General features: G+C 45.5%; 1 protein-coding gene across 2 annotated transcripts in view; it reads right to left on the bottom strand.

The window, feature by feature from the left end:
- Positions 1 to 18628, bottom strand: part of Kank1 (KN motif and ankyrin repeat domains 1) — a 186884-nt gene that overhangs the window by 43865 nt on the left and 124391 nt on the right. The window contains exon 3 of one of the 2 annotated variants that reach the window (XM_055613874.1): positions 10968 to 11087. In XM_055613874.1, the coding sequence (XP_055469849.1) occupies positions 10968 to 11004 (37 nt within the window). In that variant the 5' untranslated portion in view covers positions 11005 to 11087. Of the gene's footprint in view, positions 1 to 5194; positions 5264 to 10967; positions 11088 to 18628 lie in introns of those variants that run through there. The other variant, XM_055613876.1, reaches the window with a different exon arrangement.

Below are 18628 nucleotides of genomic sequence, written 5' to 3' on the forward strand. Positions count from 1 at the left end.
TATGAAGGCTATGAAGGGCCTGTATTCACAGACACAGGAAAGGCTCTCAGACCCTGAGAACAGTGCTTCGAGCTAAGCCTCGGGCTAGGGAACAGAACTGGGATAGAGCAGACAACCCTCCTTCTTGCACAGTTATCTGGCTTCTCACCACCTCAAGGCCCAGAAAACCCATCATGGTTTCCTCAGGCAAATGACGGTTTACGTCAAAATTGGCCCTGAATGAAGGTTCAGAGTTAAGAAAATAGTTCTAACATTAACGGGGGAAAGAGTACTTGAGGAGACAGAAAAGCTAAGAATCTTGCCCCATCATCCCTAACAAAACAAAACCACAACCTAATGAGAAAAGAAAAGAGGGGAGGTGTGTTTTCCAGGGGCCCCAAGCTGACTCAGCACACAAAGCAGGGAGCCAGCTGTGTGTCCCTGCCAAATGCAGCTCTGAGCGGGTATTTTGAAGTGAGCCACTGAATGGATCTTCTAAATTCAAGTGTTTCTACAGTTTCCCAGCACTCTGCCTATAAGTCCCTAAACTACAACTTTAATTCAAAACTACTGGCAAGATTGTCTTTCTCGATGTCATGGTGTCCAGGGAATACCAAAGAATAATTTCCCAGAGGAAAAGCCCCTAGGCCCGCTATTCCATTAACCTTCTAGGAGATGCCTACTTTGGGCTTCTTTAGTTCACCTCAGTACTTGGAGGCATTGTGGGCTCCAGCCTGCTATTTTCTGGTGTCCAGAAAAAAGTCCTAGCACTGTGTTCAGAGGACAAATAGTTACAGCTGCTTCTGTGCCTGCTGAGTGCTATTATTTTTAAAAATGATGCACACAACAGAGTATATTATATGAAAAAGGCTTACTGGATGGAGATGGAGAGAGAGCGAAGGAGAGAGGGCAGGAGACGGCAAGAGAGCAAGAGAGCCAGGTAAGAGTCAGAGGTCCATTTATAGCTCCTGCACAGCTGAACCCGTCTGCCAGGTGCCTCTGCCACACACCTGGTGGGCGACACATGATGACATCCTAGGTTACTAGGCAACTGAGAAACAGGCTGCCTAAACGCTAACACTGAGAGTCTGGGAGAAGCATGGGCTCACCGTGGCCCCTTTGGGACCACACAGGTGACCAGCCCTAAAGTTCATGGAACACTGGGGCCACTCACCTTACACTGTCCCCAGGGCAGATTTGGAAGCTACACAGAGCCTGGTGCTACTGGAAAAAAAAAATCTGGTGGCACAGGGCTTTGTGTTTTGCAACTTTTTCCTGTAAGCTACATTGTTGGAATTGTTTCACAGGCAGGCAAACCTTTCCTCCTCCCCCACTGGCCCACAGACTTCCAGGTCTCCACCCTTCCGTGTTGTAAACGCCAATGTATCATCAGGCTGATTCACCACCCTCAGGCCAGGCACCAGTGAGGGTAACAGGCTACATACACCCAGCAGGCACTTCGGCATCCTCTGCCAGGGCATGGGATGACAAACCAGCCTTTGTCTTCACAGTTTGAGGGGAGTAGGCAAACAGGTTACACCCCCAAACTTGTCTTGGTGTGTCCCCAGTTGGAATGCAGGACCCTAGCCCCTCAAAAATACTGAAGGACAGAGCGTCAGGCTCCACCTTGGTGGGTCTCTGGACTTAAGGGAGGGTGGCTCAGAAGAGAGGAAGAATGTAAGAGCTGACACACACCAGCAGTGTTACAATGATATTAAACACTAGGTTTGTGAGCCACTGGAAATGTCTAGTCTCTCTCCCTACTCTCCCCCAGTTTCTAGCTTGAAGTATTTGTCTCTTTCTTGCAGGAGACTCTAACACACACCTGTGGCAGAGAAACAAGAGGCCTTGGACTAATGGGCAGTTGACAGGAGAGGAAAGGACCCGGAAGAGGCAGGAATGGGAAAAGTGGACAGGGTTTGCCCAATCAATGTTTTCACAAAGTTATTTGCAAAGCTGATGGGGTTTATCAACTCAACCAAATGTTATGTGAACAAATCCAGCAGCCACAGGAACTCACTTTTGGTCCTCCCTAACAAGGAACGCTTTGGTTTTTTAAAATCCTTTTTCATATGCACACACACGTGACTGTGTGTGCACTGACTGGTGGGAGGCCACAGATCATGCAGGCGTATGACTCTATCATACTCCACTGTATTACTTTTTTTTGTTGTTTGTTTGAAACAGGATCTCCCTATGTAGCCCTGACTGTTCTGGAGCTCAGTATGTAAACCAGTCTAGCCTTGAACTCACAGATTCGCCTGTCTCTCCTCCCAAGTGCCAGGATTAAAGGGTGCGCCACCATGCCAGGCTGAGACGGGCTCTTTCTGAACTCACTAATTGGCCATACTGACTCGCCAGCACACTTCAGAGGTCCACCCCCTCTGCTCCCCTCAGCAACGCCAGAGTTACAGATATCTGCAACCACACCTGGCTCTTATGTGAGTGCTAGGGATTTGAATTCAGGACCTCATGTTTGTTCAGCAGGCAGTTTAACCACTGAGACAATTCTCCAGTCCCAGGAAGTATATTCAAAATGCAAAAGATCTCTTGAAGAGAAAAACCTTCCTCACTTACATGAAGTCACAGGAAAAGAACGCAAGTGAACACAGCAGATTGCTTCTCTGAATGCTTACCTGACTCCTTAAAGAAAGATTTACATGGTGAAGATGTAACAGAGTCTACAGCCTCTGATCCACGTGAAGGAACTGCCAAGGGATCAATCAAATCTGGCTTGCCATAAAATGAGGCCGACTTGGGACTTCTGAAGTTTAACTTTCCAGCTAAGTTAAATTCTGCAAATCCAACAGCTAGTGCCCTGGCACAGCTTTTCTGTCTATCGTGACTGATCAAAAATGACTGAAAAATACGACTTAGTCTGAATTCCAGCTGTCACTGGTTCTAAGAACGGCTCGGATGAGGAATCTGGTCACTGTATTTTTAAAAATCCTCAAAATAGAAACAGAATTTGAAAGTGGGACGACCGCCTGTCTGTACAAAACTTCCTTCTGAGATAGGTCACTGGTGCTGAGACACAAATGGACAACATATTTTCAAGTTCTGGTTTTAGTCTTCTTAATGAGCTGTACAGCCCCAAAACTGAGCCCAATTCATCTCCTAAATGCAAGCATATTTTCCCTTAAGAATATGAAAGTGAATGTGCCAGTGAACAGCCCACTCAGAAAACATTTCACAGAGTAGCCAAGAGAAAAAAAGGAGAATCCTACCTTGTTCGGCCTGAGAATGTCTACAGCAGTTTGAATTGATACTTAAAAAAAAAAAAAAATCTCATTTCCAGGTCCTCAATCAAAATTTTATTAGTGAGGTCTACTCATGGCGATTTTAATAAAAATTTCCAGAAAAGAGTAAAAATGTATCGCTTCTATGAATGTAGGAACTATGCTAATATTCTTTATGCCAGATCAACTCAAGCAGCTTTTTACAGGGAAGAGCCCCAAAGCAGAGACTAGGAGCCCTTCTAGTCCATCTCCACCCAGGCCATAGAAACCTCTTAGAGACTGCGCAAAGGAGATGGACCGAACTGCTTCGAGGCACAGGCAGAAGGCAGCCCCTGGGAAAAGTAAGTTATCCGTGGATAGATGCTGCCGGCCTGCTGGAGCCAGCTAAGAGTGGAAGTGCAAATAGTAAAAAACTAGCAATACTCACCATGGGAATTCCTAGAGCATGAAATTGCCAGAGCTGGTGGTAAGGGCTGTGCTGGCTCCCCAGGTTCTTAGTGTCAGCATGGCAGACATCTGCAGCCCAGGGTTTCTTTGCCCTGCCCCAGGAACAGGACTCCTTTTCTCTCCTTCCTACGCCCAAAGAGGCTGGTACTCACTGGCAGGGATCACCAGTCCCAGCTTAGCTTCAGCCCTAATCACCTACTTGAAATCTGATGCTTAACCCATTATGACTGGGCAAGCCTTGGAGAAAGAATGCTTGGGAGCTGAAGCTGGTTCCAGGTGAAGGCCAAGCCTTGAGAGTTAGCCCAGCAGGCAAGCCTTGGGCAGGAAGGATCTTTCACAACCTCGATAGTGGTGAGGATCAACTCTGGGGCTCAGCTTAGCCACACAGGCCAGACTCCAAAACAACAACAACAACAACAACAACAACAACACACCCAGGATCTTCTATTTGTAACTGGTGTTGGCATTTTAACAGTTATGAAACTCAAAACTACCTGCCTTAAAAAAATCATGCAAGCAAACAAACCAGACAAACAAAAACCACAACAGCCTTGTCAAAGATCATAGCTATGAGAAAAATGATTTTATTTATCACTGGTGTGGAATTAGCCTTCAATAAATTAATAGCTAACTTTTATTAAAAGCTGAGATGCACAACCTAATTAAATCGAATAAATAAACACAGATTATTCTAGGAAGGAAGTACATGGCACAGTAAAGAAATATAAGGCATTAAATAGGTTAATTAATTTAACTGAATGAACAATGCACATTAATGTGTATTAAAAAGCAAACTATCAACACAACCTTTATCATGCACACTAAGAAACTAACACACATTAAAGAAAAAAAACTATTACCATAATCCTTTTTTTTTTCCTTTTTTTTTTTTTTTTTTGAGATAGGATTTCTCTGTCTAACAGAGCCCTGGCTATCCTGGAACTTGCTTTGTAGACCAGGCTGGCCTCAAACTCACTAAAGATCTGCCTGTCTCTGCCTCCTTGAGTGCTGGGATTATAGGCATGTGCCACCTCGCCTGGCTGATAATCCCTATCTTAAAGGACATTCCACTTTTCAGGTGTAAATTTGCTGAAATACACACACACACACACACACCCCTACCTCTCTTGGTCTGTTTTCTCACACCATCTTATCAGATATTAAATACACTGTCAATGTCATCATGAGGCAGCCTCGCCTTAGCCACTGACTCACTGTGTCAGCTTCACAGTTGTCTTATGTCATCCAAGGAGCAAAGAGAGGTCAGATAGCTGAAAGGAAAGACCTCCTCACAACTGAAATAAAAGACACCTCTAGCTCCTTCCCACCTGTACTTCTTAAGTTAAGAAACTCGGTTTTACTCTTGGCTTTTTCTGACTGATGACACTACTTATGGGAAAATACAAGGCCTAATAGACATCTGACAGAATCAAGAGACCCTGGGAAGTCGTGGAGCATAGCAGTTTTCTAAGGAGTTCTCGAGCTCTGCCTGTGGGGACAGGGTAACCGACGCCAGGGCTGGCACTCACCGCCATGAACGCACTGCAGCGTGGCTGTGTCCTTTCTAAAGATGGTCTCAGAAAACCCATGGCGACTCCAGGCAGGCTAGCCGGTGTGGAGAAGCGTTTAAACTGGAAATTCTAGCTGCGAGGCTCACCTTCAGTGGGCTCAGAGTTCTGTTTGAGAAATGCGCCTGCCCAGAAAAAATATTTACACAACCCAGAGTGGGCTGTGGGTGCTGCAGCTAGCTCTGCCTGCTCTACAGGAGTCTTGGGCTCAGTCTGCTTGACCCGGCCTTATCAATGCCCTTTGTACCTCATTTGAGATCAGCATAGAGACAAAATCCACAGCCAAATCACTGAGCGGGCTAAGCGGATTCAAGCCCTCTTGACACTTACTGAAGCCACTAAAAAGCTGTACCCTTTGGCTCCCTCCCATTTCTCTGAAATTACTCTCAGGAAATCATGGAAGAGGAGAAAAAAACAGCAGGGCAAGAAGAAGTTTTTTTTTTTTTTTTTTTTGCATCATTGTCTTTACCGAGGGAAGGTACGGCAACATTTATTCCAAACACCTCAACAAGAACGGAAGGGTAACCAAGCTGCTAGAAATATGACAAGAAGTACCAGGAAGCTGTCACAAAGACCAATTTGAAAGCTATTTTCCATGAAGACTGGGCAGAATGAAGAAAGTGTTAAGGCCAAGGGCTATGTACTAAATTGTATGGAAACTTACTGAAACCCTAAGTTTGTCTGCCAGGGAAGGAACAATGCTAAAAAATAAGGCCTATTATGAAAGAGCTGGGAGGTAGTGTTGCACGCCTTTAATCCCAACCCTTGGGAGGCAGATGCAGGCGGATCTCTGTGAGTTTGAGGCCGGCCTGGTCTACAGATCAAGTTCCAGGACAGCCAAGGCTACACAGAGAAACCCTGCCTCAAAATCAAAAAGACCTATTCTATTATGAGCTTGTAGGTACGCCCTCTTCTGTTTTCCCACCAAATTTATGAATGCTATCAAGTTGATTTTTAAAAATAGAATACAAAATTATTTTCCTTTCACGTGTAGAAGGGTTTGCTGGCACAGATACAGCGTACCACTCTGTGCGCCTGGTGCCCACAAAGGCCAGAAGAGGGCATGCGTCAGAGCCGCTGGAGCTGGAGTTACAGCCGGTTGGCATCTGAGTGCTGGGAGCCCAAGTCCTCTGCAAGGGCAGTGAATGTTCTTCCACCGCTGAGCCTCTCTCCAGCCCCAACAATTTTTACTGTTTCATTCAGTCAGTAAATAAGCGAGCAGGTATCGTAAGCCAGTGGACATCTCAAGAAAGATTATACTCACCTACAAGAGGGGGAAGCCATAAAGGAGGGAAGGCCACTATTAGCAAACTGGAAGATGTTAACAGTGACCAGAAAAGCCAGTTAACCACCCTCATTCATTCAGTCCATTCAACAGTTAGAGCAAGCCTGCCCGGATGTCTCAGCACCTGCCTGGGTTCCACATGAGGGCACCAGAACAGGGGCTCACAGCAGGGACAACAACTGGCCTGTCCCCTGATGTCTGACACACACTTTGTGTCTTAGAAAGTGTTCTTTCATAGAGAGTGTAAATGCATGCCTAAATCCCAGCACTCAGGAGGAGGAAAAAGGACTGAGTTCAAAGCCAGCCTGGAGACCCCATCTCGATAGAACCACAGACCATTGCATGACAAAGTTCACACCTGTCCTGTGAGGAAGAGAGGACTCATGTTATTATCTTCATCTGACAAATCAGCCACTTGTTATTTGGCTTCTGAAGGAATTCTAGGCCCTAATTAAGGTTTCACAACATTAATTAGTGTTTAGAGAGGTATCAATCAGGGTAGACAGTTTACAACATGACTTGGGAACTCAGCCGAAGAACAGGCTGTCCCCGTTTTTGAGACCCTGAAGAAACCCAGTTACCTTTCTCACCGGCGATCCTTGTTTACTGCCTAGCTGGTTACAGAAGAGTCAAGAGCAATCTATGCTGAATCAAGCTCATGAGAGCAGATTCCACAGCCACTAGTAGTGTTTTGAATGAACGTGTACGAACTGCACCAGCTGAGGCTCTGCTAAAGAGACAGCGAGCTATGACAGTGACCCATGCAGAAAGGCGTGAGTGACAAGGAGGGCGCTGCAAACGGAGGTGGTGCAGGTGGGGCAGGTTTGCCCAGTGAAGCAAGCAGAGGATCACCCATTAAATGTGAATCGAAGACACAGTACTTCTGTGGCGTAAACACATGTTCTCTTTTAGCATCCCTGCCCACAGGAGGCCCTGGCTTCCACTGTATGTAATCGCAGAGGGCAGATTCAGTTTCGTACAAAAACAGTGTCCGGCGCACAGCAGGTCCTCAGTACTTGCAGTGTTCTGGCACCCACCGTTTATTTCTTAAGCTGGGTAGTGCAGGCAACCTTGGGCACGCCTCACTCAATCTTGACCTCTGTGTCAGAACCGTATCCTAAAAACGGTTTACAAATTGCAGCACTGATTTGCTCTCATTTTAGTCAGCACACTTTGCCCATCCTATCTCAAGAACTCGGTGGAGAAGCTGGAGTGCGGAAGGACACAGGGCCACCCCCTCCCCAGGGAGAACCCTAAGTGGTTCAGTGTGCGGTCAGTCTTCGTGACGGCAGCCGAGGGGCAGTGTTATTTGCTCTCGTAACGCTTTTTTATGAGCCACTTCTCCTTGATTCGTAAGGACGTAAAAAGCACTGCCTATGCTGGCTCTATGAACCCCAGACAGTTATTTTTAGGGGGAGGGTTGGGATACCACATTTAAGGGAAGCATAATAAAAAAATAATCAAACACACGACTTTATTTGGGGGGAAACCAACAACCCACAAACACAAAACCACATAGCTTAATCTAAAGTGTCTACTAAATGACCCAAATTAAGTTCCTTTTTTTTTTTTTCTTCCTCATAGTACAGACTGGTAACTAGCTCCCACTAGCTGCCCGGCCTCCATACATACTGTCTTAGTTTGCTTAGGACCAAAAGGAGGGAGGGAGGGGCTTATTTATTAGCTTACCCGTCCACATCACAGGCTGTCCTTGTGGGAAGTCAGGACAGAAATCCAAGCATAAGCCTGGAGGCAGGAGCTGAAGGGGCCATGAAAGGGTGCTGCTTACTGGTTCTGTTCCCCCTCCCGTCATTTACTTCGCTTCCTTTTTTATGTACCTCAGAGCCCCTGCCCAGGGGTGCTATCACTCACCATGAGCTGGGCCTTCCTACATCAACTATTCATCAAGGAAATGCCCCACAGACTTGCCTAAAGCCAAGTTTAGGGAGGCATTTTCTCAGTTAAGGTTCCCTCTTCTCAGAAGAGTCTAGCTTGTGTCAAAAGACCCCACACACACACAAAAGACCTAATCAACACACAAAAAAATTAATTTCTAAAACTATTTTAATTTTTTAAATAATGACTATCTGTGTGGGGGAGGGGGTATGTATATGTGAGTTCAGGTCCCTATGGAGAACAGAAAAGGGAGCTGACCGAGTTGCTTAAAGCCGTGGTTCTCAACCTGTGGGTCATGACACCCTTGAAGGGCAAATGACCCTTTCACAGGAGTGGCCTAAGACTACCAGAAAACACAGACATTTACATTAGGATCCGGAACAGTAACAAAATCATAGTCGTGAAGTAACAACAAAGATAATTTTGTGGTTAGGGGTCACCACAACATGAAGGACTAACTGTGTTAAAGGGGTGCAGCTTCAGGAAGCTTGAGAGCCCTGGCTTGCAGGCCTACTTGGACCCGACAGACACCGCCTTGCAGTAACCATTCATGATTATACACCCTGCAAAACATGAACCTGAGGACTTTCCATTACTCTCACACTTGATGCCCGGACCTACTAGGCAGGAAACCAAGTGGGGGAAAAGTTACTGTTGCTATCAGATCTCAGGAGAAGGGAAGGGCAGACCAAGTCAAGGTCAGCAAGTAGGCAGGCGGGAGGTGGGAAAGGTCTCTACCGTAGGAGCAGAGCTCAAAAGCTGACCACAGTCTCCTGCCTCTAAGTCTCTGTCCCTCTTGAGTACAATGCCTGCACATGAGGGTGCTCAGAGTCAGCAAAGCTAGAACTCTGGGGTCAGGCCCTGGAGAAGGAAGCTCTCTGCTGTCAATCATGCGTCTGCTCAGCAAAAAACTCTTCAAGAGAAGACTCAATCGCCAGTATGCTGTTACATACACAGGCTCTTATCTGTTATATACCCTCTCTTAGGATAACTCTACCCCTATTTATTCTACAAATTTCTCTCAAATCTCAACTATAATAAAAATCAGAATGCAGGTCTTTGTGATTCAAAAAATATAGCTTGTTACATAATCCACTGAAGAATTACTTTATACCAGAAAGTAAGTCTCTCTCTTGTGGAGACCAAGCTATGTTCTACTCTAAGTGACTCAATATTGTATGAAACAGCTTCCAAGCTGTGCCTTGTCCAGAGTGACTCCATTTTATCAAGCGACAGGTGGCTCCACTTTAATCAAATGCTGAGTCAGGATGAGTCTCCATCTTAGAAACCACTACTAGTCCATCCACTGTGAACCAGCAGGCACATAATTTGCTTGAGGACACAGAAAAGTGAGGCCCAAGAAATTACTGAACATACCAGATGGATGAGGGATGATCTCCTCACCTGGGTCCCATAAAAGGAGGGAGAGCTAGCATGGACACAGTGTCACCTTTCATCTAAACACCTGGTATAAGCAGCACAGGATAAGATCGATAAGCACCGGACTTCAGACTGTCCCCAGGTTACAGCTTGGTGCTACTCATCAGAACTTGGTTAGGCAGCTCATCCTGCCCTGGTTGTGAATCTTACTCAACCACCTGCACTGCCTCTGTCTTCAGTAAGGCCTCTTTAACTAGTCTGTACAGACATTCCGTGGCCTACTGTGACGTGTGTAATGTGTGCACAAAGAATTAATACCTAAGGTGGGAATAAAAGAACTTAGCCTGCTAACTGCCACACCATCAAGTAGAAGACAAGATCACTCAGTGATGGGGCTGGAGAGATGGCTCAGCAGTTAAGAGCACTGGTTGCTTTTCCAGAGGACCTGGGTTCAATTCCCAGCATACACATGGGAGCTCTCAACTATCTATAACTCTAGATCTGACACCCTCACACAGACATACACACAGGCAAAATACCAAATGCGCATAAGATAAACTCTGACAGCGGAGAAACAAACAAAGGCGTCTGGGCTCTGTTCAATACATCCTCCTTCCCCCATGGCTCGTACCATCAAAAAAACCTAGGAACTGATTTTCGGCATCTAAACTGGTCGCCCTTCATTTAATGACCCCGAGAGAAGTCTAAGTTGAATAGTACTTGCTCAACATTCAAGATTTTTACATCTCTTGTCTGAACGCATCAACAGAACTTTGAGGTAAGAATTGTCTTTATTAAAGAGAAAGGGGGAAAAAAAAAAAGTCTGGCCCGATGGCTGGGTGGAGTAAAGGCACTTGCTACCAAGCCTGACCATCTGAGTTCACTACTTGCAATCAACATGATGGAAGGTGAGTAATGACTCCCACAAAGGTGTCCTCTGATACCCACTCCCACTAAATGTGTGTGTGTGTGTGTGTGTGTGTGTGTGTGTGTGTAAGGCAAGTTTTCTAAGATATTAAAGAAGAAACAACTTCAACCGATAAAAGTTGCTGTCAAATTCTATTTCTCTAGGCCACTTACTATTATCTTTCCATTATTAAAACAAATAAAAAAGCAGTTTGAGCAAAGACATACCCTCCCGCCTCCTCCTCCCTGTCACCAGCGCCCACTTACCTGCAGGACAACCGTTGACTTTTGTAGTATAAGCCATGCTGGCTCAAATCCAAGGATGGACACAGCAAAGGGTGAGGATTCGTGTGAATTTCATATAGCAAGTTCCCAAAGGCTTTCAACCTGAAACAATAGCGGAAGCCCCATCAAACAGGTCGAACAATAAACCTCGGTTTCTGTGGACAGAGATGACAACTAATTGGAGAAGGACAGGCTGGGTGGCTTCCTGAGGCCTGGTCCCAAAGTATCCAGAGAAATGACATGCCCACATGCCCAGGTCTTGAAACAATACACTCAGGGGAGAGAGAACTGGCTTCCTGACACTGACTACCCAGGAGGTGGGCTACCTGACACATGCCCCTCTTCAGCACTCTCTCATTTTTAAATTATATTTAACCATATGATATAACATATATACACACATATATAAGTTTTGAAGCTCATTTGCTTTTCTAAAAAATGATTTGATAATTTCACTTGTCCAACTGCGATTTCGAAGCAGTTCTTGTACCAGGTGCTCCATCTCTTAAAGGTAAAATTTGTATAAATTTCTTTTAAATATTAAGTCTTTTTACCAAGTCCCACTTTTCTTCTAAGCAGTCACTTTGCTAAGATACTAATACAGTGCAGTCAATCTTCTCTTAAAACAAAATTACCTGAACCTTCAGTGACAGAACCTTGCACTGTTTGGTCTCTTAAGGAAAATTTCAAACAAGAGCGCGGCATGCAGTTGGAAAAACTGGATTCCACACTGCACAATACAATTCTAATTTTAAAGTGACTTTCTGTTAAGCTACCTCGGGTTACGGCACAGAGGCATATAACAATTATAAACTTTGAAACAAGCTGGGGGGAAAAATTCTGCTCTAACCACTGCTTTTTAGAAATGCTTCTAAAAACACATTGTCAAAGAAAGTAAATAATTATATCCAGAAACACTACCAATACATCCTAACTCCAGACCTAGGAAGACAGAAGAAACGCACCTCACTGGGAACCGCTGTCAGCCAAGAAACCAAAAGACTTCCCAGAAACAAGAGTGCTAAACAGCAGAAACATAGGCCTCCTGGCGCGGCCGCTGTAACCATGCAGACTTGTCGAGTATATGGTGAAATACTCAGTAGAGGTGAGCTGATTTAGAAAGTAAAAACACTTGCTATGGAAAGCCTGAGTTCAACCCCAGGGAACCAAATCATAAGCCAGATGTGGTGGCTCAAAGGATAAACCAGGAACTCCTTCTGTGAGATAGGAGGTAGAGATAAAAGAATGCCCGGCACAGGGTCTTTTCTGAGACTGACACTCAACCAAGGACCATCTATGGATATAACCTAGAACTTCTGCTTGGATGTGGCCCGTGGTAGCTCAGTAACCAAGTAGTTTTCCAAAGTAAGGGGAACACGGACTATTTCTAACAGGATCTCAAGGGCAGGCTGTTTGACTGCCCCCCCCCCCTAGGGGAGGAGCAGTCTGTTAGGCCACAGAGGAGGACTTTGCAGCCAGCCCTAAAGATACCTGATAAAACAGGGTCAAATGAAAGGGGAGGAGGTCCTCCCCTATCAGTGGACTTGGAAAGGGGCAGGGAGGAGACCAGGGAGGGAGTGTGGGGTTGGGGAGGGAATGAGGGAGCGGGATACAGCTGGGACACAGAGTTAACAAAATGTAACTAAAAAGAAAAATAAAATTAAAAAAAAAAAAAGATTCAAAAAAAAAAAAAAAAAAGAGAATGCCCGGGGGACACAAGCCAGCAGCAGAAACCAGAGACCCTGTTTCCATAATGTACAAGGAGAAAATTGACCCCTCGAAGAGAACCGACCTCCGTATGCACTCACGGCACACGTGTTCACACACGTAACACACATATCAACAAAAACTTAGAATTAACAATAAATGTGTGTGTGTGCACACCTTCACAGCAGCTGCACACAAATCAATGTAATATTAATTCTCTAATGCCAAGAAGAGCCGACGCTCATTAATCTCTAACCGCTATCAAAATCTCTATTGTCACATGTTTCAGTACGCTGTGATTTTTAAGTACCACTGACTTTTAAAAAGATACTGCCAATCAAATTATAAACCTGAGCTTGTTTTTAAAAGTGTTTGTGTATTTAATTAAAAAAAAAAAAAACAGAAGTAAATGAATCAGGATGTCCACTGTGGTTGCCCTGGCAACCATGAAGTGATAGAAGATGCTGGCTCCTTCATTATTTCAATAATAATAATAATAATAATAATAATAATAATAATAATAATAATATCATCAGTGTCTGGACTCATCTTTTGGGCTTCATTTGCTTTGAAAGAGGAGATGCAAGAACAGGAATCCCGTGTAGCAGGCATGGCTCGGGCCACCTTCCGAACACACAGGATGTTAGTAATACTTGTAAGAAAGAATGAAGGGAAAGATGGCTACTGACTGTGATCACATAGGGTGCGAGCCTTGCTCCTTAGCTAGAGAAACTGTCCTCGCTGTTCATAGCTGCAAACTCAAAAGGACTTTTTGTGGTTAAAGGCTGCTTGAGGGGCATGGCCTCCTGCACACTCTTGCAGTTACAGCAGAGAGCTGTGCTGAGACAGCTCGAGTTCTGCACCCTCCACTCGCTGCTGGAGCTTCTGCATACCCGGGCAGGCTGGCTCTAATCTCTCTCACCTGACACTCCCTGGGAAATGGGGCGCTGGACCTTGCAGGGCTGTGCACAGCGGGAGCTGGCTGTGTTAAAAGGCGAGCTTTAGGGACAGAAAGAACAGAAGTGGCTATCAATGTCTGCCAGGTATGGCGTTATGAAAACAGAATTCGGAGCCTGGAAAGACTAGAGGGGAGGAGTGGGGGTGAGGAAGGGAGAGGTCAAGGAGGAAGCCAAGCTTCTGGAATCCATCAACTAATCACACTTCTAAAAGCCACAGCAACCAAAACCTCAGCCCGAACCCTGTTTTCTGGCCCCTCAGTGGCCTCTCAGGTTTGTGCTCTTTTATCAATTCAGAGTGGCTTGTAAATACCACCATTTAACCTGTTGCGGGCAAGCAGAAGACAAGAAGAGACAAGCTGAGGGTGTCAGGGGTGAATGAAGTATGTGTCAAGGTATTTGGATGGAGAGGAGCCCAGAATCTACCTAGCCAAGCTTCATAAACCTTGGCCCAACACATGCACACACACACTCACTCTCTGAAACTCTCTCACCTGGCAGGAGATCTTTATCTCAGATCCAAATTGGTTTCTCCCACCCTCTCCTAAAACAGAACAATACAATAAAAAGAAGAAGGAAGCCTAAAATTAGGAGCTACAAGGATGTCGTGGATAAAATGGCTGACAGTTTCTGTGTTGAAATGCAGCTGAGAGCAGCTGTCACCTGTGGAGCAGTCCCTGCCAGGCATTATCCCATCTGACAGGTGGCCTTCCAACTGTAAGGACCCGCTCTTCCTAACGAAGCGCTGTCTTTTATCAGTCCACTGAAGAAAGCAGAGAACACAGTCATGGCCCATGCCAGTGTTTCAGATCAATAAAGCATTTCTTTCCTCCCTTGGAAGAAAGCGCCAACCACTAACTCATCCATGGTGCAAGAGTTCTGCTACCTACAAAAAATAAAAATAAAAAGAATTGGGGAAATAAATTGATTTGGGGAAATGCTTCAATAGAGAAAATAAAGAATGCACCTTCTCTCTTTTATTTCCAGAGACTGAATGGCACCAAGGATCATCCCCAATTTATCACCTTGTTTACCCCTCCTAAGACCCTGCGAAACATTAAAATCCATTCCTTCAGTTTACAAGCAGCAAAGGCTTGGAGCGTACCCAGGTCACACAGCTACACGACTGGGCGGACGCAGCTGGGCTTGCTGCGCTTATGGGAGTAGCAGCAAGAGCACAGGGCTTGTCACAAGAGAGTGTTACACGCGCTGACACGTCATGGCCCTTTCAAACCTTGCGAGGGGACGCACAGCCTCAGTGCAGGGACCCTTTGACTCAATCCGCTTTTAGACAGAAAGGACTGTAAGTGAAGCAAGAAAGCAAGATGGCCTAAGGACACTCAGAGAGGAGGAAGTAGACCCTACCAAAATCGACAGGACACACCACTGCACAAATGCCTTTGCTCTAACTTTAAAAACTGACAGCTCAACGACAAGCCTCCAAAACCCTGTCTAACTTACCACAGACGACCGTCCACACATTCCTGTAGGCACTGCAAAGGCCGTCAACAACCTAATTAACAGCAACGATTAAAAGTACGTCAGAGTGTGGCCACGGTTGAGGATCAGATTCTCTCGCAGTGGTTTCCTGTGCTCACCCCCATCTAGGAGTGGGGGAAATGTGAACCAGCCCTTCCTCGTTTTGCAGTTATGCCACCTAGTACAATCCAACCTCATTTGACCCCTTCGTCTACAGCAGATAAATTTCTTTCTGTGGAAGAGGGGTGGAGGGAGGGGACGAGGGGGAACGAAGAGAGGGAGAGAGAAGTGGGAGGAAGTGGAAGGGGGAGAAGGAGAGAGAATCTTACCTAGATACTGGCTTTCGTTTGTAATGTAGGAAGAAGGCTAGGGTTTACCTATGGGGATATTTCGTGCTATGTTTGTCGACACAGCGGTATTTGCAACTTCATGTGTTGGGGTAACCCCAGATGAAAGGCTGAAGTAGGTACTTTTAAATCACAGAAACCAATTAAACACAGACACTAAGGAGAAAAAAAATAAGCACCAGTGATTAAGTTCCTCCATCTGCCCATCCATCCACCCATCCATCCAGCCATCCACTCCTCATTCCATGTTTGACTATCATAAGCCTATCTGATTTTGAACCTCAGCACTGAGCAAAGGAGCCCCACATCCGTGCTCTTCTCTGAAATAAGCCAGCTGGGGATCTGTGCTTCGGGAACAGAGAAAACGTAGGTTTCTGGTATGCTCAGTGATCAGCTGCACCAAAAGCTCATCTTTCTGTCTTACTTGACAAGTTCCCAAGATAATGCTGGCCTCCTTGTGTACTTCATTCCAAAGTGGGTGTGGGTGAGCCATGCCCGTTCACAGACCCCTATTGTTCACCTACAGCCACCCAACGTCACAAAAGGACACCGGCATCTTTCCCAGAGTGTGAAGGAGTTGTGGGCAGGCCAACGCCACCTGGAAGCCTCCAGATGTTTTCAGAGTCTCACCCTGGCTCCACTCCAGCTGGGTTGCTGGGACAGACATGGCTTCCTATATATGTAGTAATAACTAATGCTTGTAAAGTTCCTTTCCAGGAAACTTTATGGGGTGAAAGTTCTCCTGACAGTGACTGACACCAACTGCTCTCCTGCCCCCATAAGTAACAGACTATGGAGGGCAGCCAGACAGAAGTCAGAAGACCCGGTCCCTCTCCTCCCTCCTTCTATGAACTTCTTGTTGACTTTGGAGGAAAACATCCTTAAGACTCAGCTGAAGCACAGTGAGGCAGTGTGTTTTGACCTGCTTTGGTCCCTCTGCAGTTGTCTTGGGGAAAACAATCCTAATGGAAACTAAGCTTTGGTTTTATAGGTATAGCCAGATTACTAATGGCTTGCTCCTGCTGAGAAAGAATTCTGTCCGGTGGTGGTTCATGAGTTAATGAAATTTCAGTACTGTGTTCTATTCAGAGTCAAGAACAAGGCTAACAGCACAGATATAAGAGAATCCAGGCTGTGAACTTGGAAAGGCTGTGTGTGTGTGTGTGTGTGTGTGTGTGTGTGTGTGTGTTCTGCTTAAATGATGTCAAATGTTCTCACTTACTGCTCTAGAAGAAAAGTTTCCCTTTGTTTCCTCTGGGGTTGTATTCTCCAGTGACCCTCCCTAAAACCGCCCTTCAACTGATCCATACTCTTACTGGGCCTGTCACTAAGTAAACTAGGAGCCAGTTACGAACCTTCAGATTCTTCACCTTAAAATGCTATTTCTTGGGGCCTGAAGAGACGGCTCAATTAAGAGCAGCAGCTATTCTTCCAGAGGACCTGAATTCAATCCCCGGCACCCACATGCCATCTCACAACTGTCTGTAACTCCTGTTCTAGGGGCTCTGGCACCCTCACACAGACATGTATACACTCAAAACACCAATGACCGTAAAATAAAAATAACATAAAATTTTCAGCAGTGTCACATCCCAGAATTTTATAAAAGATGTTGCAGTTTAGTATTTTCATGGGATTCCTGAGCTTGCGAATGAGTGGGTCTCCGATTCTTGTGCCTTCTCTTGAGCTCTTTTCCTTCTGTATATTTTGCCTTTGCCCAACTTTGATGTGATAGTTTTTGTTTTATCTTGTTATATTGTATTTCATCATACTTTAATATTCCTATTCGATACCTATTCTTTTCTAATGAGACACAGAAAGGGAATGGATTCAGATGTGAGGGGTATGGGGAGGAACTGGAAGGAGGGAAAACCATAATTGGAGTATATTATGAGAAAAGTATCTACTTTCAGTTAAGGTGGTGGTGGGGGGTAAGAAATGGAAATCCTCAGGTCTTTTCAGACATGGAGCGGTCTCTGGGGGCCACGCCCAGCAGTCTGAACTTTAACGAGTTTCTTGGAGACCCTGCTGTACAGCAGAGGTTCTTACCATCACAGCTTGGCAGGAAGACTCACCAGGATGAAATTAAGACTCCAGGAGTCGGGAAGGGAGCAGGATTTTAATGCAATGTTACTCGGTGATTTAGAAGCTGTCCCCACAAAGCCTGGCTTTTAGTGGTTTATTTAAACTAATATTAAACCTCAGCATGTGAGAGCAGACAGTACCAGATACTACAGGGTAAACAAAAACAGGCTTGGGCCTGTGTTTTTGAGGCTTACAGGCCTTACAGTGATACATCATGAGGGAAAGGACACTGCATTTTCAGATCTCACTTCAAGAATTTCACCTAGAAGCTCTCACTGGCCTCTGGGCTCAGAAAGGCTTGGTTAGGCTAAACAGAATCTCCCAGGGGTGAGTGTGCGTACATGTGTGTGCGTGTGTTTGTGTGCGTGTGATACAGGTATGTGTATATGCATAGGCAGTGTGTGTACGTGTGTGTGTATGTATGTTCCAAGAACATACAAACTTCTGCTTACTTGGGGTAAACTTTAAAGAGGCTAAGTGCCTAAGAGCACTTTATAACAAGCTACCTGGTAAAAGTTCTCAGCGTGAAACGGCCAGCACAGTTGTCAAGCAAGGCAGAACTAGAATCACATCACCTCACTGCCTCCCCCATCAAACTCTAAAATAACAAGTGCCGCTGTTGGCACAGTGGTGGGCAGAGCTGCGCTGTAAAACAACAGGTGATAGTAACGTAGAGAAACAGGACTGCTTGGGCCCTACCTACAGAATTAAAAAATGCTGCAGTTGCAATGAAAGGCTGTATGGGGGCTCTCCCCAAACAAGAAATAGAACCATATTATGGCTCACCAACCCACTTCTGGACACTTTGTAAAAACTGAAACAGGAATTCAATAAGATATTTGTGTCCCGGTGCTCTTTACACAGTTAGTGATAATACCCAGCATGGGGGAACGTAGAAGTCCATCGACAGGTGAGTGCACACGGGGTCTCCACACAGAGCAGATAAAGAGTAGCCAGGCCTTTAACAAGGGCCGTCCTGTCAAATGCCGGGTAAACAACCGCCAAGCACCTCACAAGGTAGAGAAACCTTGAAAGCACAAGCAAAGTGTAGTTTCCCAGTTCTTCCCTG

Source organism: Psammomys obesus, unplaced genomic scaffold (assembly GCF_907164565.1).
Source record: "Psammomys obesus unplaced genomic scaffold, mPsaObe1.curated_primary_1811, whole genome shotgun sequence".
NCBI lineage: Eukaryota > Metazoa > Chordata > Mammalia > Rodentia > Muridae > Psammomys > Psammomys obesus.